We start from the raw sequence: 27,936 nt of genomic DNA, 5'->3' as shown, positions 1-27,936 counted from the left end.
AACCAACAACTTGTTACGAGATTTCGCTGCGTAACGAAAATGCGTAACGTATTTCTAAGTAATTCTCAGTAAAATTCTAAGTAATTCAAGTAAAACTCAGCAAATATATTTTTTATTGTTAGAAGTTATATTGCGTCACTAGCGTATTTTCAAGTACCACATTGTAATTAGTTATTTTATTAACGCGTTAAAAATCATTAAAAGTCTTTTTTTTATCAATATAATTAAAGTGACAAATAAAATCATTTTTATCATTTTTTTTCAAATATGATAAAAAAATTTATTTGAAAAATCATTTTTATCATTTTTTTCAAATATGATAACAAAATATTTTTTTCATTAAATGTAACATAATATTTGTTTATTTTCTTATAATTTTACAGTTGGCTTTTGGTTATTTTATTAACTGCTAATAAATTTTTTCATATTTATTTTGTGAACTCAATGTGTTTTTAAACAATAAAGAGTTTTATCAGTTACCGATAACATATTCGTGATCATAGTTTATTTTCATAAATTAAATGAACGTCATTAAAACTTTACGTTTATTGAATTGACAAAAAACTTTAAAAAAAATATCTTATTAATAAAATATTTACATCAAAATAAATCGTGCATTTTTTAAACTATTATGACAAAAAATAATTTGTATATTTAAAAGGAATCTATATATTTAATTCCTTAAGATAAAACATAAAACACTTAATTTTTTTAAACTAATTTTTAACAACAACAAAAAAATTATTAAACAAACTGTTCTTTAACAAAAAATATATTAGTTTACAATTGCGGTTAAATGACTTTATTTCTTCTCAATAAACGTCACATAAACGATATCAAAAGATAATTTAATATAAATTAAATAAAAAGATAAAATGTTTTTGCGTAATGCAAAACTGCTGAACGCGTTGGCAAATCGCCTTTTTGAAAGCAAAATGCGAGCTGCGTAACGCTTCTTAACAAGGCCTGCAACACCCATCAATTTTTTATCCTATGACTTTCAATCTTATATTCAACATCTACCTTTTTTATTGATTGGCGGACACAAATTTTATTGATTGGCGGACACAAATTTTATTGATTGGACACAATTTTTATTGATTGGCGGACACAAATTTTAGATTTCATATAAAAATATGAAATCTAAAATTTGTGTCCGCCATCAAAAAAGTAAAGCAAATCATTGAAAGAAAGAAATTAAACTGAATAATAATGAAATAAATAAATAAAAAAACACATCACCTTATTGATGGCAAAAAATTGAATAACTATCATTGAAACTCCTGTTAATAAATACAATAAACCAATGTCTGATGTATTCATACTCAATCCATCTAATAAATAATTTCAACTAATATATATAAATTATACACAAAAAAAAAAGTTACTTATTTCATAGTTTGACTATTTATAATAATTTTATTTTGAAATATTTGTTAGCATGACTCCGTTTAGATAATTAAAACATGAAGTATTATTATTGTTGTATATATTAGTACTGCTATACCTATATTGCAGCAGAATAAAAAAATTATTTTTACAATGTTCTATGTTCTTAAAACTCTATGAATCTGGACAGTCTAACTGAAATAAGCTCAGAAAGAATAATACATAATAGATAATAATAAGTAATTATAGTAAAAGATAAATAAATTTGTTTTATTTTAATACATTTGCCTACAATAATAATAAAATAAATTGAACAAATATAATAAATAACAAGCAATAATAATACTATAATTCTCAGGTGTCGCAGCAAAAACTGGGAAAAGATCTTCATAACCAACTGCAATCATTGAAAATATACCATACAGAATAACTGTGAGAAGAAAACTTTTTTGCCTGAAAATTATTTGTTACTATTAATTTTTATTAAAGTTTTAAACAGATAACTTTATGTTTCTAATAATTTTTTGTAATAACATACACCATTCTTTTATATTTTGAGTTTTTGAACCAGTTACAGCAGAATATGATATCTTTAAAATGCGATATCTTTTTCTTTTCTTTTTTGAGTAACAATGATTTTTCAGAAAATAAAGGGCCTTCCTTATAATCCACACAATAATCATCTTTACTTTCTTTGTCTTTATTTACAGCACTTTTATTATTCTCATGTGAAATTTGTTCTGTTTCAACATCCAAATTTCCCCTAACAACCAAAAAGTTTAACAACATTAAGCAAAAACAAAAATAAAAACATAACAAACTTAAGAAAAAAACAATAAATAAGATATGAATGCAAATGTTAGGATAATTATAAACAATAATAATAATAATAATAAAAACAATGATAAAATGATAAATAAAAATAATAAACAATTTTAAAAAAGTAATTTGAAACTAATAATCAATTTAAAAAAAAAGTAATATTTTTAAATATACTAATTAACTCACTTTTCTTTCTTTGGAAGTAGAAAAGATGTGATCACAAGAGAAATAAACAACCCCATGGCAATAATAAAGTTTGGAAGAAAAACTTTACATTTGTCAAAAAATGGATCTAAATAAAAAAACATATCTAGAAGTGACAAGCAGTAGAATATAACGAAAGCAATAATATATTACCAACTACATTTGAAACACATATCAACAATAATATGAGAACAATCAAATCTAAATTTATTTTAAAAATTTTTATGGATGATGCAATCCTGGAAAATTGATAGGGTATTAATAAATTTTCTTGAATGAATTTATCATAAAATTTAGCTTAGTTAGTTTGACCACAGTTACTTAGTATTAAAATAATATTCTCATTAAATGAATAGATATTAAAATAATATTCTTAATATTATTATATATTTTTAATAAATATATTATAATATAATATAATATAATATATATATATATATATATATATATATATATATATATATATATATATATATATATATATATATATATATATATATATATAATAGAATATAATACAAAATAATGTTTATAATATAATATATAGAGAATAAAATAACTTTAATGGAAAAAAATTTGAGAAAACCGTACATTTCATGTGACAACTCTCTAATAAAAAATTTTTAAACCAACAAGTATTATACTAAAATATTAGCTTTGTAAATAGTATTTTATTGAGCCCACATTCATTTTGTAGCAGGATTTGCAAGTAACACAGCATCAAATGCTTCCCAACAAAGTGAAGCAAGATTACATACAACATGAATGGACTTATTGGTAAACAACCATTCATAAATTTGTAAAATATCACTTTTAGTTGAGCCATTTTTCATAATTATTTTATTCACAGACAACAAATTTTTTGCAAAAAGAATAAATGAAACTATGTTATTTTTTTGCATAAATTTTTTAAATTTTAGGTCTTTTAAAAAACTTTTCAAAATCACTTTAAAATGCATTTGAAAAAAAACATTTATACTTTAAGTTAGGTAAGAAAAATGAACCCAATATATACTTCATCAAAAAAACCATACAGCATTTAAAATAAAAAGTTCATTCATTTGCAAAAAAAAGTGTCTGGGTTCAGGTGCTTTAAAACAGAAAACAGTTGCTCAACACATAATTGAGATATGGGCAACAACAAAACAAATCAGCAAGAATTCCATAAAACTCTAGGTAAGAGTTTATTTGCTTTTAATGGCTTAAGTTGTAAAAACTTATCTAGGCTGGAGGAGTTGTTTTTAAACATTGACTGAATTTCCTGTTTCAATTATACCAAGCTGGATCTGAAATTGTTCTTTAGAAAAATTCTCTTCAATCTCGTGCTCACACGGGCTTAATAAGTTTGGTCTTTTCTTTGCAACTGGAGAATTATTGTTCTCATTTTCTGTATCAGAGTCAGCAACATCAACTGAAAAAGAGTTACACGGTATTGCTTTCTTGATTTTATTGAGTTTATTGCCAGTTGAAATAGTTTGTAATTAATTTTCTAAAGCTGCATCTATGTAAGGAAATATAATTAGGTTTTTGATTATACATTTTATAAAACTACATAAATAAAGCTAGAATAAAGAAATAAACATTTTGTTCATTCGTCGTAAGCATACAGCTAACATCTACATAAACTGCTGCAAGAAATAGCAAATTTTCTCATAGCACATTTTCTCTATTGATCATTCCTTTTTAAAATCTTTGGTCAAGTCATTGTATTTCTTGTCTAGTTCATACTTTATCGAATTCCAATCAAAAAGGAACTCACCTGTAGTAATATTCTCACGCTAATGACAAAAATCTTGCGCCATTTGTAAGACATTTCTTAATTCTTCCCAGATCCTCCAAAAATATGGTTTGGGGGGTGTTAAGTTTTACTGGTTAAATCTAGAAGAATAAAAGATTACAATAAAAGCATGTACAAGTCTTTAAACTATATAACAAAACAAGGTTGAATTTAAAAACTAAATATATAAAAAAGTAATAACAACATAATTACATTGAATTAACCAGGTTTATAATGCACCTGTCGTTAAAAAAATTTTTTTTTTTTTGAGGGTTAATGATTATTACTTTAAATATAAAAATATATTGCAGTAAACTATGATTAGCCTCTCAATCTGAATGAACTGAATGGATCTAAAATTGGCCTGATCTAAAATTGGCACTAGATATGGGGCTTGGTTTCTAAAGTCAATAAAATTTAGATTTCTTGCAGTTTTGACAACTTTTCTTGCATGGCTTTTTATTTAAGGGCTTTATCAATGCACCTTTTATAGCTAATTGATGAACTACCACCATTGTCAAAGTCATCAACTTCTAATTGGAATTCAACATCGCCATTCAATCAACATGTTGATTACTTCAATGGCGCAATTCATATTTTCATTAATCTTATTTTCACCTTAGCAAATCAAATTTTGATACAATATTGAGTGGATATAATTATTTCAGTATTAACAGCTTATCTTTTAAATGATTTCATTTCAATAGCATTCAACCAAAATAAACATTTTATTTTAAATTACTTTAACTTCATTTTAAATATGGAAGAATTTAGAGTAATTGCTTTACATGATGAAATAATGTAGCAATTTCTCTCAAATATTTCATCATGTAAAGCTATTACTCTAAAAACACTGAGTAAAAGCATATGGTTTTTTTAATTTACCTGACCTATTTACTTTTTATTTTTTAAGTCTCTATACGAGTGGACCAAGTAAAAGATAATGTTGAATGGAACTTTCAGACAATTCATGCTACTTTTGACGAGAATTATCCACTTAAATCTAAAGTAAGAAAAAAATATGACAACTAAAATCAAGTCTAACTGTACAACAGACTTTTCACTAGACATTTTGAAAGATCTAAGAAGGCTGCCATTGCTTTTTTCAAAATTTCTCACATGCTTGCAAAAAAAAAAAGAAACCTTCAAGGGAGGGATAGTTGTTTAAAGAACTGGTGTTGATTACAAGAAGAGTACATGCGATTTCAACAGACATACAAACTCAGTTAAAAACTGACTTGGAATTATGTGACTGGTTCTTGCTACAAATTGATGAGTCAAAGATATGTCAGACACTGCATAGTTAGCAGTTATGATGACAATGGTATTAGTAACTTTACAGAAAAAAAGGATTTATTGTAAATATTATCTATGAAACCACAGATAACAGGGTGGAGGATGTTAAACAGGGTTGAGGATGTTTATGAAACATTCAGAACATATGCCACGTCGATAAATATTCTTTTTTATAAGCTGTCTGCAATAACCATCAATAGAGCATCAGCAACAGTAGGTAAAAAGAAAGGATTTACTTCCCTCTGCAAAAAGGATGAATCAATTTCAAACTTTATGTCCTACTAATGTATTATCCACCAGGCAGCACTCTGTTGTAAAATATTGTCATTTGAACATGTTATGAAAATAGTTACAAAAATAATCAACTCTATTTAAGCAGCTCCTTTGCAACACCAACTTTTCAAGGTCCTGAAGATAGTGAAGATAAAGAACATGATTTTATTCTGCATACTGAATTACATTGACTCAGTAAAGGAAAACTTTTACATGATTTGTGAGTTTCATTAAAGAAATAAAAACATTTATAAACAACGAAAAGGATTATTATAATGAACTAGCTAACTCTTGCTGTCTGATTGATTTGGGATTTATCACAAATATAGAAAAATTGATTTCTTTAAATTTGGATTTGCAAGAAAAAGACAAAAACATAGTTGAAATGATAAGCTCTGTTAAGTAATTTAAAGCTCAATTGGGTTTGTTGATCACATCAACAATCATCACATCTGCAGATCAATTCTATTGTGCATTTCCCACATATCACAGTGGGTCAGAATTCACTTTTAATGGACAAAATTAGTAACTAATTAAATATAAGTTTTTTCGTTATTAATTTGGCATGAGTACTAATATAAGGTCTGCACTTCTTATGAAAGTGATATTTTTATATTTGGTTGCTATGGATACCTAATTTTGCTTAGCAACAACTTCTTTTGGTAGTTGCAGATGTTTTATGTGTGTTACATACATTATAATTAGTTTGTGCATTAATATGAGGTTTGCTCTTCTTAAGAAGGGGATATTTACTATTTGGTTGCTACGGTTTTATGGATACCTAATTTACATAGCAACAACCAATTATGACAGTTACATATTTTTTCGAGTCCTATATTCACTAAATTTGGCATGAGTTTCAATACGAGGTCACACTTTAAGTGGAAGTCATAATTTTTTTTATGTAGTAGCTATGGATACCTATATTGCTTAACAACCACATACTATCTTTAGTTACACACAGATAAATGAATTTTTGAATGAGTTTTCATCAAATTTTTAACCATTCTTTTTAAATAACTATTAAACATTAAATATTTAGGTAATTAGGTTTAGGTAAAGATTTAGCTCATTAATCATAAAAACAAAAAATATTGCAATAAAACATTAAAAATTTGAAACACACTAACAATTTATAAAACATACATATATGAATAAAATAAGAAATCATATTTTAGGTGAGTTGACAGTCGGAGCCTGAAGCAAATCACTAACTCCTTCTGGCAGTTGAGATTTTGAATTTGACCTTCTCATACCGCTGATTATTGGGTCTGATGAGCACCAAAGTCAGCATAATGCATCATAATTTTTTTTCGAATGACCTCAGTTGCGTGTAGTTCACAAAAACGTTTGAAATCCTTGTTTCATGCTTTCTGTGCCTTCTCAGAGATTAATAAGCAAGACCATTCTCCTCACAACCTCATGTCTATGTAATAATATCTTGTGCAAAATTTGTGGCATGTAATACCATGGGTAGCTCCGTACAAATGAGCCACGTAAAAGAGGCAATCAATCATGTAATTAAAAACCTAAGTTAGCCACAGCTCAACATAGAAATAATATTAACAAATAAACTTACTTCAAGGCAGTACTTTTAAAATGCATCTGCATTAATTGACAGAGCTGATGACAATGTGACCAAGATGATATGCAACTTTTTCAGCAGTAGTACATCCAGCTTTAAAATTTCAGCCACAATACTTTCAGATTAGAAAAAATGACGAGCTATATTTCCATCATTGGATGTCCCAGAACCACCAGATCTGGGCACATCAATAATTAATCCGAGACGATCTTTAAAGACATCTTGGATTTTTGTTTGGCGTCACAGATAACTTTTCTTTTGCGCTAGACGCCAAACATTTTTGGTTAACCAATTTGTAAGCAAGGTAAAGACAGCATTCCATTGTTATAATCAAGACAGCATTTCATTGTTATATTGTATGTAAGCCATACTGTAGACCATAGTAGTTTGTATTTTTTTTTAAGCTAAAATTTTTTCAATATTTTTTATCTCTTTTTGTGTGCTGCCACACACTGAGCAGCACTGTAATGCATCGGTCTTGTCTGAAAAGGCTGTTGCCACTTTACCATCTACCATGGTTATTTCAATGATATGCAATATACTTATGTTATTCCATTGAGTTAGTTCAAGATTTGCATTTCTAATAAAATGGTTTGGAATGAGTGCACCGATCCGCAAAACTTCTTAAATGAATCGCATGGTTTTGACGGCGATAAAGGCATTTCAACTTTTTTTCAACAAAATTTTTTCAGTGCTTCCCCATGCAGCATTAGCATAATTTAAATAACAATGAATTAATGAGTAATAAACTTGAGTTAGACTTTTTTTACATAAAATCTTCTGGCTTTATAAAAAATTCCAACATTTTTTAGAAGAATTTGTACCAATATAGTCGATATGCATTTTCAATGTGATATTTTCATCAAGAAAAACACCTAAAAACTTTGTTATATAATGTCTTTTTGTTTCAGCATCATCAATTAAAATTTTAGGCAAACTTTGCGGTAAATAAGCTTTTTTTGAGACTCGGTTATATTAGGTATCTTATACTTTTTGTTTATTTAAAATTTTAAATAAAATTTAAAATGAGACTATTCCCAGAGTTACACTTTTACAAGATAAATATTGGAAAATGTTTTCCACTTATTAAAAACTAGTTAAGACTCTTAAAGCTCCAATTTTCTTAAAAAGAAAATGCTCCCTCTTAATAAAAAGGAGAAATCTTTTTTAACAGAATTGTAAATGCATGGAACTCACTTTCGATTCAAGTTTCAATTCACAAAACCTTTCAATTAATGGCTGAGTAGCAATCAAACATAACTGCTGTAAATTACAGCAGTTATGTTTGATTGTAGCGTACTTGAAAAACAGACTCTTCTTCTATTGATACATCTGTTGTTTCTTTAATAAACTTAAAACGCAGTGGACGACAATCAATGTTGAAGATGGCTTATGGTTGTATCAAATTATTTGTTTACAGCCATTAACAAAACAAGAGAGTTCAAGTAAAACTAGTCATGTGTGAAAGCGCTTGAAGACTTACTTCAGCTGAATAGTTTGAAATTTCAGTTTCTGGTGTCATACAGTGTTTTTTTTCATCTTTTAGAGAATTCTAAGTTGGACTCAACAGTCATGGCTTTGTTTCTTAGTGTTTGGTAGTCCTGCTTAGTTAACCCACAATCCACTAAAAATTTTATAAGATAATATGGTGTTTTTATATGATAAGATATGGTGATTTTATTTGATAATGGTGTTTTTATATGATAAGATATGGTGTTTTTATATGATAAGATATGGTTTATATGATAAGATATAGTGTTTTATATTATAAGATAAAATGGTGTTTTTATAAGATAATTTAGTGTTGCCACTGAGCAAGACACATCTGACTCAGCTTTGAGCATTTGACCTAGTAGTTTGCTTTAAAAGATGAATAGAAGATAAAATCAGCTCTTCTAATGTTCTTAACTCTTCCAGTTCCTGACTTCTTTTATGCTTGGTTTTTGTGCCTGCGTTTTCAAGTTGGACTTTTGGCCTTCCCATGGAACTGGAAGTAACTGGGGGCAGTGGTAGTGATAGTAACGCTTTTTTGTCTACAGCAATACAATTCTCATAAAACCAATCCAGGAACTTTTTTTCAAATACTATTATTATTGTATGCAATTTTCCATCTTTTTTTATATCCTTTGGTGAATTCATTTAATTTATCACTGCTGATACAAGATATATCCACTTTTAGTTTGCAACTTAAATAGCTTAAAAGTTGTTCATGAGCTTTAGAGTTAATAATGCTTATATTTTTTTCACGTAAAAATATGTGAATATCCAACTTTGTCTGAAAATATTAACAATAATGTAAAAAATACCTCAGCTTTTTTTTTAAATTTGGCACATTTAAATAATGAAATAAAACTTTGATGTTATGCTAATTCTATTATTCATTTATAACAGCTTAAAATGACTTTAACATCTATAACTGTGGCTAAGTATTACCTTTTAAAATGTAATGAAATAGCAATCAATACTGTTGTTATTCAAAAAAAAAAAGGTATCCATAGCAACCAATTGAAAATATGACTTCCATAAGAAGTGTAAATTGCATTTAAATACATGTATTTAAAATAGTGTACATAGCACAAATAAAAAACTTACATGTTAAAGAACAGTTTATGACCATTAATTTGCTGCAATCAAGATATAGATCATTTATTTTGCAAAATCAAGATATAGATCTCGACTCACGGATAAGCATTTTGCTTGCTAATAGGATTATCATCATACTATCCTAATTATGAGGCACTGGCCAATGATATGCAATCTTGGTGTAGTTAAGGCAATTTTAAAATATTATAGCGTCTGTATGATATTTTGTAGACTACAACATATGTCCGTTAAATGATCAGGTCTGTGAATTAGTAAAAGACGATAAACTGATAAATTTTGCGGTACCATAAAATAAAAAAGCTATTGCAAAAAACCAGGCAAAAGATTCTTTTTTTTTTTTAAATCTTCTTAAAACGACAATTGCTTGTCCAAATTTTAATAAGATTTTAAATAAATACATTTTTTAGGTGAAATGAACATTATAGCTTAACAATAAGATCTGTTCTGATTTTTCGGTTCTGCAAATACTCTTTATTACAAGCTCTTTCTTGGTCGGAATTCTAGTATTTTATAAGAAAATTAATAGAAATATTGCGTTTTGACAATTATATATAGTTAATATACATCAGAACAGATTAGAACTAGGATCAATAGTAAATTAAGGAACTTTTTCAAAAGATTTTAACTAATTTCATGTTAACCCCGATAAGTGGAATTGATTTAAAGACTCCAAAATAGTGTTCTTTAGATTCACTATTACAGGTGGTAAAAAGGTTTTGAAAATTATATAAAAAGAAGAAAAGTTTCTTTAAATATTAAAAAACCTGAAGCAAAAAAAATTATACCATCTAAAGCTCTTGTTTGGACATAATATGCTTATAAAATCATGCTAATTTCAAATGAAAGAATTCAAATAATTTGTAAATTGCCTTAACTACACCGAGATGCCAAAGATAACATTGGCATTTTAAAAATCTTTTCTTTTATTTGTGCTTTTTGTTTACTTGGTTTACGTTTTGTAAATGCATTTCTCTGTGTATATGCAACTTTTATAATAATTTTATTATTTTGAATGATTTTTGTTTATTATTTATTAATAAATTATAAATATAAAAAAATAAACAATAGGAAAATGAGAAGTTGTGGAAGAAGTTTGTTGATTTAAAAAAGGTGGTGCCCGCCATTCAATTGATATTTTAGTATGTGCTCTAAAGTACAAAAAGGTTGGGAACCACTGGGTTAGAGTAACAACATGACTTGTTTTTTTTTGTATTTCATCTGTATTTCATCTGTCTCTCATCTGATAACACAATGTCTCTGTAAAATGTACCCACATTTAACAATAATGCTAAAATGTAATGCAACTAAGACTTGTTTTAAAATTAATTTATAATTAGTATCATTGCTGCAGAGATACACAATATCAGTTTCTTAAATTCTTACTTTGTACCTTTTTTTTTTTTTTGATTTTTCTTTACTTTCAGAATTTTTCATTGCAACTAACACTTTTTTGGTAGCACTAGCAGACATCTTTCTCTCCTCTTTTGCTACAAGCATCACATTTTTTCTTTTATTTTTAGATTTACTTGCAAAGAAATCTTGATTGAAGCAAATATTTCTTTTGACGTAGTCATTTGAAGCCTCAAATGCGTCATATTGCACAATGGAAATATTTTTGGTTCTGAACCAATTGGTCATTCTGTTTATTTGCAAGAAAATCACGATGTCATTAAAATGGTGCTTACTTTTAATAAATATCACGAACACAACTGGATTATTTGTGTAGATCTAAAAATGGTTAACTTTCTACTTGGTCAGCAGAAAGTTTTTCAAAGTTTTTCTTGCTTGACTATCCCACATACATGTCTCTGTATGTGGGATAGTCAAGCAAGAAATCAACACTGGATACAAAAAGAATGGCTCATTCACAAAACTCTCACAATGAGCATGCACAATATTGTGAATGAACCCATTTTTATTCAAAATAAAATAATTTTCCACCACCCTATCTTAAGCTTGGGTTCATGAAACAAGTTGTTAAATCACTGAAAACTGATAGTGATTGTTTTTAGTATATAGTTACATAATTACCAGGTTTTTCAATAGAGGAAAAAAAGGCAGGAGTTTTTAATGCGCAACAAATGTGCTATCTTATAAAAGATAAAGAATTCATTAAAACAATGAATATCAATGAGAAAACAGCTTGGTTGTTATTTATGGTTGTTGTAAAAAACTTTCTTGGAAATAAAAAAACAGAAAACTATTTAGTTGATAAAATGTTGAAAGCTCTTTGTGATCTTGAATGCAAAATGAGTTTAAAACTTCATTATATAAATAGTCATCTTGACCAGTTTCCTTAAAATCTTGGAGATGTGAATAAAGAGCAATGAAAGCGATTCTATCAAGATCTTAAGAAAACCAAAGATCGTTACCAAGGACGTAAGGACATACACATGATGACAGGCTATTGTTGGGGCATCAAGTGAGAAGACTTGGAAAGTCTTCTTACTTGATGCCCCAGAAGAAAGGAAAAGTTTATACAAAAAGAGCAACAAGCAAAAGGTTCTTCCTGATTTAACAGTTGTAATTAAGCAATATAATCTGCAATCTCTTTTTAAACTAAAGTAAAACATGATTTTGTTATTAATCAATAAAAAGTTGATAACTTTGCTAGGACTTGGATATTTATAAAATGTTCATTTTAAACAGTTCATATTTTATTTTCATCTGTTTTCTGCTTTTGGTTTTAGTTTTGTAAACAACTTTTATTGTAAAAAATATATTCTAGCATTTCCAAATGAGTTTCGAATCTGTATTTAAGAACTATTTCTAATGTTTTGCAAAATAAAAAAAGATTTTTTGCAAAAAATTGTAGCTTTCCTTGAAAATCAGATGCCAGATTCAGCATAGGAAAAAATTTCAAATTTAATGCAATAAATTTTGTGTAGACCTGTTTTATTGTAAATACTTAACAAATTTTATTTCAAAAAAGTAAAAAGAAAATATTTTGATGATAAAACAAAATAAATTATAGTTTTTCAAAAAAAATTGGACAAAATCGCTTTAAAAAACTCCCCATATAACATCCCTGGAAAACATAGAACATTGTTATAATGATTAGTTATATATTAAACACGTTGTTAAAATAAAATTTTGTAATGTGTTTTTCATTATTATCTATAACTGAATTGAATCTGTAACAAATATTCATTTTAACATTATGTTTAATGCATTTTACAAGATGTTATTGGCACTTGTTAAAAGTAAATTCCTCATTTATAAATTTGTTGCAAAAGCAATTTTTTTGTTTGTTTGTTTAGATATTTGTATAGGCATTTTAATTAATCTCTTAGCTAAGAAACAGTTTCATGCATCTAAACTGCTAAGGTTTTACAGTAATTTTTCATTCAACATTTTTTTTTGTGTGAATAATTTAGCATTTTGTTAGCAGAGTAGGCAGAACCAATGACATAATACATAAGTTGTCATGATAGTATATTTCTAGTTCAGAAAATGTTAAACAGTTTGTGTTACCACAAATTAATACAATGTTTATTTTTATCCAGTTTTAATTCATTTTTCATCAGAAGTAATGTAACTAACAAAAATGCAGATATTTTTAAAATAGAATTAACCCCTGCAGATAAACAATTACTTACTTAGAACTCAATTCAAAAATGAACTGTGATGATAAAAAGATGTAAACTTTTTGATTAAATGTTCTTCCCCTGTGCTCTGTAACAACATAGTTACTTCTTGGAGTACCTTAATAACTTTAAAAAAAAAATAACAGAGTCCAGGAGTCCCGAAATCTTCATGGACTCCAGAACTCCTGGTAACCTAAAACGAATTTAACAGAAATTGAAAAAAATGCACAAACTATCGTTATAAAACATCAAAAACACAAACAAGAAACACATACCTTTTTTAAAAATAGTAGGATACTTTTCATTAGGAAACACAAGAAATCCTATATTTAATAAAAAAAAAAAAACTAAATAAAAAGTTCTTCAAAGATTGTGTTTAAAAGATAGTGTATGAATTGAATTATCACAAGCCTACAACAAATAAAATATAACTTTAGCTGATGTACATCATAGTTTAAATTAATTTAAATTTCAATATAAGCGAATTAATTTGTAAAACAAATTAATATTTAAATCAAATATATTAATAAACCAATTCAATATATAAAATACAAATTTATATTTCAACATAAACAAATATGTTTATTAAGAAAATGTAAAAGTAATGTTAACATAATGAATTCAAAATTTATTTTTTAATTACACATCTCACTAAATTCTCACTACTGTATTTTTTTTTTTTTAAACATATATTCTTAAACTTTGTAATGCCAAAAGTAATCTATAAAAGAATTTTTTGCTACAAAATTTAACACATTAAAGTTAAACACAAAAAACTTATCACCAAAAGTTTAATAAAATTAAGGTTTAATATCCTTATTAAAATACATATAACGTTTTTCACTTTAGGTCTTTCACTTTATGTACACACACACACACACACGCATGCACGCACACATGTATACATATACACATACTTACAATAAGCTGTTACTTACCAGCCATGCTTGGTCCTAATATATATCCAATATTCATTGCAGAAATGATAAGACTCAGACCAATAGAGAGATTAGTATCATCAGATATATCTGATATAATTGATTTGCTGATAACTACCAACCCTGTTTAAAAATATATATACATATATATAAATATATATATGCACTTTTATTATAAGGGGCCTTAGGCCCTTCAGTCTCTTTACTCAGTGAACCGTATCAAAATACAAAATATTTTGAACTATTTAACTATCCATAAAGCTTTGACGTAACGCTTGAACAAAAAAATATTAAAATAATAAAAAATAAAAATACTGACCCATGCACAAACCTTGCATAGATCTTGTAGCAACAGCCCAGACAATATTGAAACTAAATCCGAACATAAAAGTAGCCAGAGTAAGGCCTGCTCCAGCACAAAGTAGTGAGACCTTTTTACCGTATTTGTCACATACAAAACCCCAAGTGGTGCTAAAATATATACTTCATATTTATTATTTATATATAAACATATATTCATATATATACATATATGTATGAATATATACATACATAAACAGTACTGTGAATAAGTTTTAGACCACTTGTATAATTAGATGTATTTACAATTTTTTAAAGCGTATTTAAGTTTAATAATATATAAAAAAAGTATGGAGGGTATGGCCATCCAAATTATATTTCTAGAACAACCTCTGTACATCTGTACATATATATATACATATACATATATATATATATATATATACATATACATACATATATATATATTTTTATATATATATATATATATATATATATATATATATATATATATATATATATATATATATATATATATGCGATAGTGGTGTAGTGGTAGAGCGTTCGCTTTATAAGCGAGAGGTTCCGAGTTTGATAGAAGTAAAGTAGAAAATCAGTTAAACATGCAAGTGTATCAACATCAGAATAGCATTGATAAAAAAGATTATTAATCTACATAGCTCCACAAAAAGCATTTTGTTTACAACGATTATTTGAAAAAATGCAAAAACAAGTAAGAAGGACAACCAATAGAAATGTTAGAGTGGATCTGCAAATACAAAACAACTTGTGCTTTGTTTGCAAAAGTGGAATTAAACTTAATAATGTAATGTCTTATTATACATAAAAATAAGAATCAGCCATTTTTATTTTTTGAAATTTTCCAAAAACAAAAATGAAGCCATTCAAAAATTTTAAACGGCTAAGATAAAAAATAATTTTTAATATTTAACAAGCTTCTGAATAAAAAATTTAAATCATCAATTATAATTTATGCAAGTCTAGGCTTTTAGCATTAAGGAAAAAACTTGCAAGCGATAGATATTTATTTGCATCTTACAAAAATATTATTAAGGATCAATTATCTAAAGGCATTATTGATAAAGTCTCTAATTTTGAATAAAATATTGGTGACGTTCACTATTTGCCGCACCGTCCTGAATGAAAACTGTTACATAAAAGTAATCTAATCAAGAAAATAAAATATCTACAGAAAAACATCAAATTAAAAAAATGAATTACCCGCTAATAACTCTGCTCACTGACATTGCTGAAGAAACAAGTCCCACATATCTACCTTAAATTTAAATTACATAAAGTTAATTTATTTCCAGTAACATAATTATTGGTTATTTATCAAAAAGTATATGTTATCTTGAGCCACAGAGAATTAAAATTAAGGCTTCTACATCTATAGTTAGAGGACGAGATTTAGAGTCAATATTTTTTTCAAGTTTAATTTTATTAAATTATAATAAAATTACTGTAAACTTATAAAAAAAATTACAGATTACTGTAAACTTATAAAAAAAAACTTTAAAACTTATTTTAAGTTTTAATACAAAAGTTGAATTAAAACTCAAATGCATACTTTTATACATACATTTATACTTTTTAATAAATTTATATAATTGTTTAGCAAACTGCATCAGCAAACAGATATCTATTACAATTCAGGTCTTATTCTTAGGTCAAATACTTTATTTTTTTGGTCAAAATATTTGTATTTTTTAAATAATTAAATTTATCAATACATTTAAAAAATTTAACAAAATAATTGGTTACCTGTATCAACTTCACTGACATTAAACGTCTATAAAAAAAATAATAACACATTATACTATTTACTTTGTTTTCAAAAGTCAGTTAAAACTAAAATGGATATATTAAAATATAAAATTTGCAGACAAAGGTCCAGCCCCATAATATTACATTCATATAATACATCTTACATTATATTGTAATGTAACATCCTAACTGTAATATTCTCTGACAATTTTATAAAACACTAAAAGTGAACAGTAGAGCGTGGTTTTCTTTTATGAAGTTTGTTGCCATCAACTATCAAACACCAGATGTATTCACCCATCATAGCTGCATCCCATCTGCTTTGATATCTTTTTTGCTTATATCAAGAATATCCTGATAAAAACATTCAACCTAATTTAATTTAAAATAATTCAATGTGTGAATGCAGATAATGCAGCTTTACTTACATTCTGCATTACATATCTGCATACGGTACTAGGTTTTCCACAAGTTTTTTTAGTTATGTATTCTTATTGTTGCCTAAAAAATAATAGTAATGTGTCTAATTGCAATCCATGCTTCTTTTTTAAATGTAGGCATTTTTCCCTCCAGCTCCTTATATGCGAGCAGAACTTTAATCTGTGGACCAACAAATATCCCTGCTGAAATTTTGGAATGCTGCACTAGCTGGGTTTAATGCTTTGACATATTGTTTGACAAGACCTAGTTTAATGTGAAGAGACGAGGCATTAAGTAAGATCTCCTCAAGAGGTACCAGGGATTGATTTATAACATTGTGTAAGCCAGGCTGTAAATGCAACCTTACTGGCTGCTCCTGTTTTAAAGTGCTGATCCACAGCCCTGCTACTCCATAAAATAAAAAAAACATGAATACTTCATGTCTCCTTTTTGTAGACCCAGAAAAAATGCTAGCATCCTAAAGTCTCTACATGTGTCCTACTTATAATTGTCATTGTTGATTTTTTCAAGCAACAATTTCTCGCTCTTGTAGACTTCCTTTAGATCAACAGAATAAGCTACTGGGATTTCCGTTATGGAGTAAAACTTCTTTTTGAGTTGTCAATTAATAATCTTTACTTTTCAGGATTGTGAAAAATGTCAATTACATCAAAAAGACTACTAATGTCATGACATTAGCACACAGATTCTGATATAAAAGCATGCAAATGTTTCATTTCTCTTTGGTACTTTGAAGTTTTGCAGCTTGGATAAATGAAATAAATTCCATTCTTTATTATGTGATGTCAGAAATTTGTTGTATCTTCTTCAGAATTATATGCAGCCACTTCTTTGAACTGAGGTAGAGTAGTAACAGGCAATTCATCACTATATGGAACTGGTTCAATAGAGGATGGTATACTTGGATAAATTAAAGTCACCCTGCTATGCAGCTTTTTATACTGTGAAATATGAACCATGCAGAAATAACAGTCTAAATGATGATTCATCGCTTCTCTCCATCTGTTTTCTTCATGCAGTGGCTAATTAAGATTTAGATTTTAAGTGTTTCACACAAAGTTTGTTTGAAACACTTTGAATATCTAACACCTTTGGAAACATCTGGTGAATATGTTGGAATGCTGCACTAGATGGGTTTAATACTTTGACATATTGTTTGACAAGACCTAGTTTATTGTGAAGAGACGAGGCAGGAAGTAAGATCTCCTCAAAAGGTATCAGGGATTGATTTATAACATTGTGTAAGCTAGGCTGTAAATGTACTAAGTCATCGAGTTCTATTTGATTAGAGAAATAAAGCAAATCATTAAGTTACATGAAACCACAATCACTGATTTCATTTGTTGTATCTTCTTCAGAATAATATGCAGCCAATTCTTTGGATTGAGGAGAGTAGGTACAGACAATTCATCACTGTATGGAACTGGTTCAATAGAAGATGGTATACTTGAATAAATTTAAGTCAACCTGTCATGCAGCTTTTTATACTTTGAAATATGAACCTAACATGAAATAATATGAAATTTGAAATATGAAAATAACAATCTAAATGATGATTGATTGCTTCTCTCCATTGGAATTACAAAGGGTATTGAATTTCGGATTCCACATACCCATTTTTCCGAATTTCTAAAGGTACTAAAACTTCAAAACAAACAATATGCTTTTTCTAAGGAAATTTTAATAATAGAGCAAATTAATGGAACCATGGAATTCAGCATCCCAAAATTCTGTAAGTAACATTAAAAAATTAAAACAAACAACTTGGCTTAAAAACAAGAAACTCGAAGTTCAAATTTAACTGACTCTTCTGGAAGTTGCTCTCAATCTGTTTTCTTTATGCAGTGGCTGCTTAAAATCTAGATTCAGAATGTTTCACACAAAGTTTGTGTGAAATTTGTTTCTTTATGCGACACAATGATCGCAAAAAGTGACCGGCGGAGCCGTCCAGTAATATAGACCTAGGAGATGCAATAATAAAAACAGTAAATAGATGGTTGAATAAATATTAAAAATCATAAGAAAAAATATAATGGGTTGTGAGACTTTCATGAAGGTGAACAACCAAGGTAGATGCTCGAGGGGCAGGGGGAGAAACAACTAACACTCTAGTCATTCTGCGTGTAGATCATATAAAGCAAAGAACAAATATTTGATTTACTGATTTTAGAAACTGTTGATATCTACAGGTGTGATGATGTAGTGCATTAGTATGTACCGCTTGGTTGTCTAGTATGGTCTCGTTATATTTTCGTTCACTTTCAAATCCGATGAATAGAAAGCTAAACACACTGACTCTTTGCGCTTATGGGCTAGCAAATCAGAGCCAGACATAAGCCCAACAGAATGGATTTCAATTGATCAAATGCACACATTAGTCGCCGTAGGCCCTAAGTCATCATCCTTAGCCAAAAGAGCTACTGTACATATTGGTGTGGAATGATGTGCTATAGAATAAGATTTTAGATCTGAGCACATAGTCAGCGAGCACCGATCTGACATGCATTGTGGAGCTTCTAAATGAACATGTGCATGAGTGTCAGCACAGCCATTTTTTGAGGTTATTGAGCGCCATAACCACATCCAGCGGGATAGCCTAATGTCCATTTTGTTGTTGTGGTGTATATTGGAAAAAGTCGGGGCTCACCAGCCACAAAGAATAAATTTGTTTGTTTTTGCGACACATTGATTGAGTGTTTCACACAAAGTTTGAGTGAAATTTGGAGTAAAGAGAGAGTGCAAATAAAAAATGTTTATTATAAAAGTGTAGTTAACTTTGTTGTGTCCTTGACTATGGAGGTCCTCTCTAGAGGTAAATTAAAAAAAAAGCTCTTAACTAAAGCAGCAGTAAACAATATTTACAAAGTAAATTGTAATTTAGTCTTAAAGAAATTTTGAGACAAATTTTGTTTATTTCATAAATAAACATTGAGTTAGGCAAACTTAGCAAATTGTTTATAAAGATATGAACAAAAAACATTTCAGCTGTCTCTTTGAAACCATCTTGTTTCTAAGCATAACAGTAGGTTTCTAAGCATAATAGTATATGAAAAAATATGTGGTTTGATTAATGAATAATTGTTCATTGTAGAGTTTTTTTATTATAATTTAAGCTATGGTTTTTCTGCTTTTAATTTTTATTTGGTGTGTTCATCGTGGAGATTTTTTAAACAATTTAATTTCCACATGAGCTAGGGTTTTTTCATTTTATTGTTTGGATTTCTCACTGTTTGTCACCGATGGTTAAAATAAAACATATTGCTTTTTAGTTTATAAAGCACTTCAGTTTATTTTTAGAAGATTTTTGATAAAATAAAATTAAACTTTTAAAAAACAAACTACTTTTATTTAAAAAATAGAAATTATTTTGTTTACACTGACAATCAGCAAATCAAATAAATTTATAAAACTTTTTAATTAACTCCCAAAAATAAAACATTACTTCTGGTTTAAAGATTTTATTAGAGCTATAAAATTAAATATATAAATAAAATGAGCAACCTCTTTAACGGTAATGAACTCTGGACCTCTGGGGAGATAAATTTTGTTAAGAAAAAAACACAAAAAATTGTATAAAATAAACTATTAGATAATTCTTTAATTTATGTAACTTCCTTATACCGGATTTGTTTTTAAAAGCTAATGCCCTCCATTTTGTGTAGGCGAGCACAGTACAAAATATAATTAGTTAAAATCTTTGCAAACTTCTTTTGCATAAAAATGAAGCTGCCGGTCAATTTATTATATATTTTGCATTTTATTAAACTTTAGGTGATAAGGAGATAAAAGATTTATAAATAAAATAATATATCTATGAATGTTGTCTATTTTTTAAGCATTTTGCTTTAATAATTAATAACTTTGCTTTTAGCTGAGGTATTGCCTTTTTTTTTTCGAAATTTTTTTTTTAATTTTTGTATGAGTGATGAGTGAGAAAGCTAAAAAAATAAATATGTTACAAAAATATATACCTAAACTTGTATGTAAGGAAGACGTTTTGGATATCCGGATATCTTGGATATCTTTTTGTTGTTATTGTAAATAAGATATATATAGTTGATAATTAACTAAACATCTAGTTGAGTAAAGTAGATATATAAATATATAAAAAGATAAGATAGATCAACTAGTAGCAATTAGGAACATAAACTATTGAGTAATGAGAACATGTCATATTATTACAAACACAATTAAAAATAAAAAAAATAAAAAAATTAAAAATTAAGAAAACACAAACACTTTTAGAGGTTGAACTAAGAAAATGGAACTTTTTTCTTTAATAATTTTTATGAAGTAGAATGCAATAATAATTTTATGCAATAGTTCTAAGGTTTTGAGATATTCGAAGAATACACAATAGTGAAAATATAAATATATATGAACTTTATTTTTGGGGGATACATTTTTTGGTAAATACTTTTTAACCCTAGTTTGATTTTTATAGGTACAAAATAATGGTTTAACAATATTGTAGAAGATATTGATTCGTTTATTGATTAGAGTGGCTCAGCAAGTTAAACTAGTGTGAAATCATAATGCTTAAATATGTCTGCCAGTAGTCTTATAATAAATACAAACCGTTTAGACTTTTAAAACTCTTGTTCTATTGCCAATAGACAATAGCTAAAGTGTCTTTTTGAGCTAATTTGCTTCTGTATTACAACTCTGTGCTATGTAGAGTTCACAATTATTTACATCATTTGGTGTTAATTCTGTTGTATAACTTTTGTAAACACCAATTAGATCAATATGAAATAAGAGAGAGTTTACCAATATCAGTAATATTGATAAACATCTGACACAGATGTGTGTCACAGATGTTTAAGATATGTGCTACAAAAAATAAAAAAAATATTCACAACTAAAATATTCTTAATTATGAGTGCAAGTGGATACTCAAGTAATGATTGAAACTAATAACCAACATTAATTGGATAAAACAATGGAATGAATATCTAAATCAAAATAAAATAAAAGGGACAATAAATGTAGTTTGTGCAGTGGTTCAAAATTTAAAGAAAACATTTTCAGGTGTCCGTAATAACACAGTTCAAAACTTTAAAATTTTAAAACCATTTTCAAAATGTTTATTATTTTATATTTATCATTATATATGAAGAAAATTAAAGAACTATGTAAACAGGCTATATAGCTGAAATGCCAATAGACAGATAATAGGACTTTTATATTTTGTAAGAAATATGTAAGAAAAACTGTAGCATCAAGTGAAACTGATAATATTTATATGCATTGGAGTTAATTCTGATAGAAATTTTCAAAGTTTTTAAATTATTCAGTATATTTGTGGAGGGTAAAACAACTGCAACTTTTTTATTCTATGAATCAGTTAAATTTATCATTTAATGTCTATAATTTATTTTCAAATTGTTTCAATCCAAGAAAGATGGTTTATTAAAATAATTTAAAAAATCTTCATCTTAAAATCTTTGATTTTAAGATGAAGATTTGATTGACCTGAATGGTTGAACTTCAAAAAAAAATCGAATTTATTTTTATTGAACTGAATATTTGAACTTTGATTGAACCTGAATGGTTCAATTAAAGTTCCGATTTACAAACTTTGTAAATAAATATACTTTTAAAATATTTTTAAAAAATATTTTAAAAGTATATTTATTTACAAAGTATTGATTAATTACTTAATTATTAAATTTAAATCAAACAATATCATTTAAATTTAAATAATTATATGACCTTGCCTTAAAATAAAGTGTATAAACAAAAGCTAATAAAACAAAAAAAGCAAATTTATTATGTAGTTTGACTGATACCAAAAGTACTATGCAGTAACACATATTTTTCTTTTGTTTCTCTTTTGTTTCAGTATTTTTTCTCATAGCCCTACCTAATTTTTTTAATTTTTTAAATATTTGTGACCTGTAAAATGTTTAAGGATCTCTAGGGACACGAGAAAAATTTTTATTTTAATTTTACAAGACCCCTAATAAAGTTTAAAAATAAACAAAAAATTAATAACAAACATAAATTAACTTCAAAAATTTGAAACTATTTGTTTCAGTTTTATACTATAAGCCTCAAAAAAGTTGACAAGAACCTTATAAAAGACCTTACCAAATCAACTCATACTCAAATTGGGAAAATCAGAAATAAAAAATTGATAGACTAAACTTAATATTGAACCCAAAAAAGAAATAAATGCTCTATATAAATACAATTCTGTTTAATTTGTAGCTGGAAAACTTAGGAAGTAAGAGTAATTTATAACTTTCTCAGATTTTTATAGAACACCAATTTATATACGTTTACCTTAACCAACTGCGGTAAGTATGATGAAAGATTAGTAGTGACCATTCCATTGAATAACTAAATAAACCAAAAACAAATAAAATGTTTATTTAAACTTTATACATTTGCTGAGTATTTAATCTTTAGTCTGTTCTAAGATATTGCTTAGAACTTGTGTCATTTGTTAATATCTCTATGCTAAACGACTTTCTTACAAAACCTTTTCATTTTAACAAGAATGAACTTCATTGTGTATGCAAGTATTGTGTAACTATGCAACTGTCAAAAAAACACTTTTTTTGTCAGTAAAACACTTTTGTGTCAATAAAACACTTTTTTGTAAGTATTATACTCAGAAAAATTATTGCAAAAAAAAATTAATACAAATAATTCTTACTATGAGCAAATACAAAACTGCACATATTCCAATTGGCAGCAATGTTACATTTTCTCCATAGAAGGTATGCTTCAAAATGTTTTTGATTTTCATGATTTTTTTTCAAAACATGAATAAATTTTTTTTTTGTCTCTAAAAATGTTTACTTGTTTAAAATATCATAAAAATTTTATTTTATTTTATGAAAAATTGAAACCTACTTTTTTATAAAATAATAATAATAAAAGATATCACAGATATTTGGAAAAAAAAAAGTGCATTGACTAAATCCAATACACACTAATTAAGCAGCAGTTATTTAGGTTTTTGATAATATACAAAATTAAATTACTAAACCAATAATTAAACAAGATTTTTGAAATATAATTTGTTTAGAGCAGATCTATTTAAACAGTTACACAGTTGAGATGAAATTTCAAGTATCAAAATCACTCATGTTTTAAAGTGTGTTGAATCTAACAATTCTTTTGAATGAACCAATGAAGATGGGAAAATATTTCAATTAAACATTTCTAGAATCAAATATTGCAAAAGAAAAAAGCAAAAACAAACTTTTAAATTCAAGGAATCTACAACTTAATAAACTAAATTGTTTTATAAGTTGATTTTTGTCATTTTGCACAAAGCTTAACAGATTGAAGACATATTGTAATTAAGTTAGCTTTTTATTTTTAATGGAATGAAATCCTATATAATATATAATACCTATTCCTGTGATAAATTATAATGTGAATTTTGACTCTCAATGCTTTATTAAAACTAATTTAAATAATGTTCTTGAAAGCTAGAAGATGAATCTGCTCTTTATATTTTTTGGGCTATAAACAGTGCCAATGCAGTAGTAAAGTTTTAGATGCTGGAAATGTTTCCACCGTTTGCATTAACTGAAATAAGAAATAATGCAGAATGTAAATGCTTGTAAAACTTAGTCAGTCAGTAATGGGCAGGTAATAAAAGTGATATGAAAATTAGTACATCTGAGAGTGTATGAAATATAAGTTAACATATTTCTTACATGGGATTAATTTTATGAATTTATAAAAAAAAATTACAAAATTAATTACATAAACTAAAAAGTTCTAAAAATTATTATAAAAATAGTTTTATATGAAAAGTATAGTATTTGCAGTTTATATTGGTTTTACAGAGTTTTACTTGTGTTTTCAAATGTTTTTATATACATTACCAGATAAAAAAGTAAATAAGTATTTTTACTAATTTATCATTGCTCTATTTATAAGAACATTGAGCACTCTATTTGTAGAATAACTAACATATTAAATATATATATATATATATATATATATATATATATATATATATATATATATATATATATATATAAATATATATATATATTATATATATTTATATATATATGTAAATATGTATATATATATATATATATATATATATTTATATATATTTATATATATATTTATATTTATATATATATATTTATATATATATATATATATATATATATATATATTTATTATAAATATATATATATATATATATACATATATAAATTATTTAAAACACTTATCTAAATTTAAAAAAAGTGTTTTTACTAATTTATTATTGCTCTGTACTTTTAGAACATTGAGCACTCTGTTTGTGGAATACACCAACATAATTTATATATATATATATATATATATATATATATATATATATATATATATATATATATATATATATATATATATATATATATATATACATATATATATAAATTAGTAGAAAATCACTTAACAAAAATTTTTCTCATTTAACATTGTGATTCATTAATAAAGACTCATCAGAAATCTGATTTCTGATGAGTCTTTATTGATGAAACACAGTGTTAAATGAGAAAAATTTTCGTTAAGTGATTTTCTACTAATTTATAACTGCTCTGTTCCTTTTAAAACATTGAGCACTCTATTTTGTAGAATAAATTTTAAAATTGTTTAAATATATATATATATATATATATATATATATATATATATATATATATATATATATATATATATATATATATATGTATATATATGTATATATACATACATACTTTGTAGAATTTTCAACATAGCTTGGTATCTGCATTAACACAGTGTTTTTTGAGTTATAAAAATCAAAATAATAAAAAAACACAGCTTCAATTAAATCCTTTTAGAAAATTAAAAGATTTATTTTAAAAATAACAATGAAAAGTGTAGTAGAAAAGCAACTATACATAAAAGCATAGAGTAGTCTTTTTAGTGCCTTTAATCACTTTTTAAATGATTATACATGAGAAAATAAACATTTTTAATAGTTTTGAAATATTTTTTTTAGGTAAGGGAAGGGGGCATATTTAATTACTTGAAAAGCTCTCTTATAATATAAAAGTTTTTCAAAAGTCGACCAGTTAGTCTAAAATGTTCACATCGCTTAGAAAAAAATTATTCAAAACAAAATATTATTCCAGAATTGTAGGAACAAAAAAAATTGCCGATGAAAGTTTGTTAAAAGTAAATCTAGTCTATGCTAAAAATACAGATAGGATTGCAGCTTTTAGCATTCTTTCATAGACAACTTTTTTTATAATCCATAAATTGTTTAGGGTTTGCAATGGTTTTCTCGCAAATTTCAGGAATTAACTTTGTGTAGTTTACTATTAAGGCATCCACAGCTCTCACTTAAAGATTTTTTTAATTATCAGTTTTTTATATCCAGTCTATATTTAAAAACCAATAGAATTCATCAAAATCTTTTAATTAACCCAATCTAGGTCAAAGCGTTTCACATACAAAGTTAGAAAGGCAAGGAGGAGGGTTGGAGGGGGGGGGAGGCCACATAGCATTTACATTTGGATCTTTAAGTTAGAATTTATTTAAATTCTTAATGATATTGAAAAAAAAAATAACAAACTTTAAAGATAAATCCAAGTGCAAATATCAGGTTAACTTAAAAAGTTTCACTTTTTTTTAGTTGGACATTTGTGTTTATTATTAATATACATACCAAAGTATTGACCAGTATTGACAATACCAAATAGAATATGAGCGACTAAGTACCAAGCATAGTAATAAAAATACATTGGATCTACCTTGAAATATCATTACTTTGCATTAACGGAACAATATTTAAAAACATGATTCTGAATTCTACTAATAACTTGTCATTTTGTACTGTTAAAAGCTAAAAAACAAAGCTTCAAAATTGACTTTAAAAAATAAGAAGCTGATATTAAATGCTGGTATGTTTTGGTTAGATACCAGAGAAAACGTATTAATTAATGCAACAGTAAACAATCAAGTTTTCATCTAATGGTTTGCCATTTTAATACAAAAGATTTTATTTTTGTATGATTGTGACGTTTTACTTAAGTAGAAAAATTTTTCGGATTAGTTTTACAATTAAAAATAATTAAAATTTTCATAATTGATGAAATTTTTATTAAAACAACGGGTTTTTTATTACGTGATTTTTTTTATTGTAACATAATAACTTTGCATGAGCCAATATAGTCGTTGAAAACTAAATTGAATTCGATTTGGGTGACAACATGTGACGGTGACAACATTTACAGCCAATTAAAAAACGTTTAGAAACGATATTAAAGTAGTGCCAAATATTTTACTTAATAGGCCGGGGGGCATATTTTGAAACCCTATACAGACTCAGAATAGGCAGAAATTCGCGCAACCTGATTCGCTGATTTTGAAAGAGAGGCTTTCGCGCGTATGTTTAAATCAAAACAAATGTCAAAAAACGTTTAAATAATAAAAGTGAATTTGAGTAACTTCATATAAAACCAAATAATAATAGCAAAAAAAAAAATGATTTTTCTATCCAATTTTGTGAAATATAGTACAAATACTTATACAAACCCTCACAACTCAAACATCCGTGATTTTCAGAATTTTTTCTTAAAAATAAAGATTTGAAAAAATTAGTTTGTTTTTCTAATTGTTTTTATAATTCTAAGATATAAAAAAGACAACCATTGTAACAAACTATAAACCAGATGGTGAAACTTGACTATGCTGTGATTCTCATACGATAGATTTTTTAAAACAGTTTTAAAATTTACCTACTAATATCAATAGACTATTATTAACTTGGTATAATTTTTTTTTCAAATTAAGTTCCCATTTATCCAATCATTTAGCAAGAAAAGTATTTTGAAAAAATAACCTAATTTCTTTTTAGAACTTTACACTTATTACTCCCATATATAAATTATATACAACACTAAAAAAGTTTGAGAATATTGCTATTGGTTGTTATAGCTA

General features: G+C 26.5%; 1 protein-coding gene across 2 annotated transcripts in view; it reads right to left on the bottom strand.

The window, feature by feature from the left end:
• LOC136085810 (uncharacterized) overlaps positions 1-23,796 on the bottom strand; it is a 40,113-nt gene extending 16,317 nt beyond the window's left edge. Inside the window, exons 1-11 of one of the 2 annotated variants that reach the window (XM_065807341.1) lie at positions 23,669-23,796; positions 23,293-23,349; positions 16,561-16,588; positions 16,018-16,072; positions 14,795-14,946; positions 14,476-14,598; positions 13,813-13,860; positions 2,398-2,503; positions 1,928-2,152; positions 1,736-1,842; positions 1,243-1,334 (exon numbers count right to left, since the gene is read on the bottom strand). In XM_065807341.1, the coding sequence (XP_065663413.1) occupies positions 1,243-1,334; positions 1,736-1,842; positions 1,928-2,152; positions 2,398-2,503; positions 13,813-13,860; positions 14,476-14,598; positions 14,795-14,946; positions 16,018-16,072; positions 16,561-16,588; positions 23,293-23,349; positions 23,669-23,761 (1,086 nt within the window). In that variant the 5' untranslated portion in view covers positions 23,762-23,796. Of the gene's footprint in view, positions 1-1,242; positions 1,335-1,735; positions 1,843-1,927; positions 2,153-2,397; positions 2,504-13,812; positions 13,861-14,475; positions 14,599-14,794; positions 14,947-16,017; positions 16,073-16,560; positions 16,589-23,292; positions 23,350-23,668 lie in introns of those variants that run through there. The other variant, XM_065807344.1, reaches the window with a different exon arrangement.
• Positions 23,797-27,936: the final 4,140 nt, after the last annotated feature.

Source organism: Hydra vulgaris, chromosome 10, assembly GCF_038396675.1.
Source record: "Hydra vulgaris chromosome 10, alternate assembly HydraT2T_AEP".
Lineage (NCBI taxonomy): Eukaryota > Metazoa > Cnidaria > Hydrozoa > Anthoathecata > Hydridae > Hydra > Hydra vulgaris.
The sequence above is the reverse complement of the archived record's forward strand: the minus strand, read 5'-3'. Positions and strand labels throughout refer to the sequence as shown.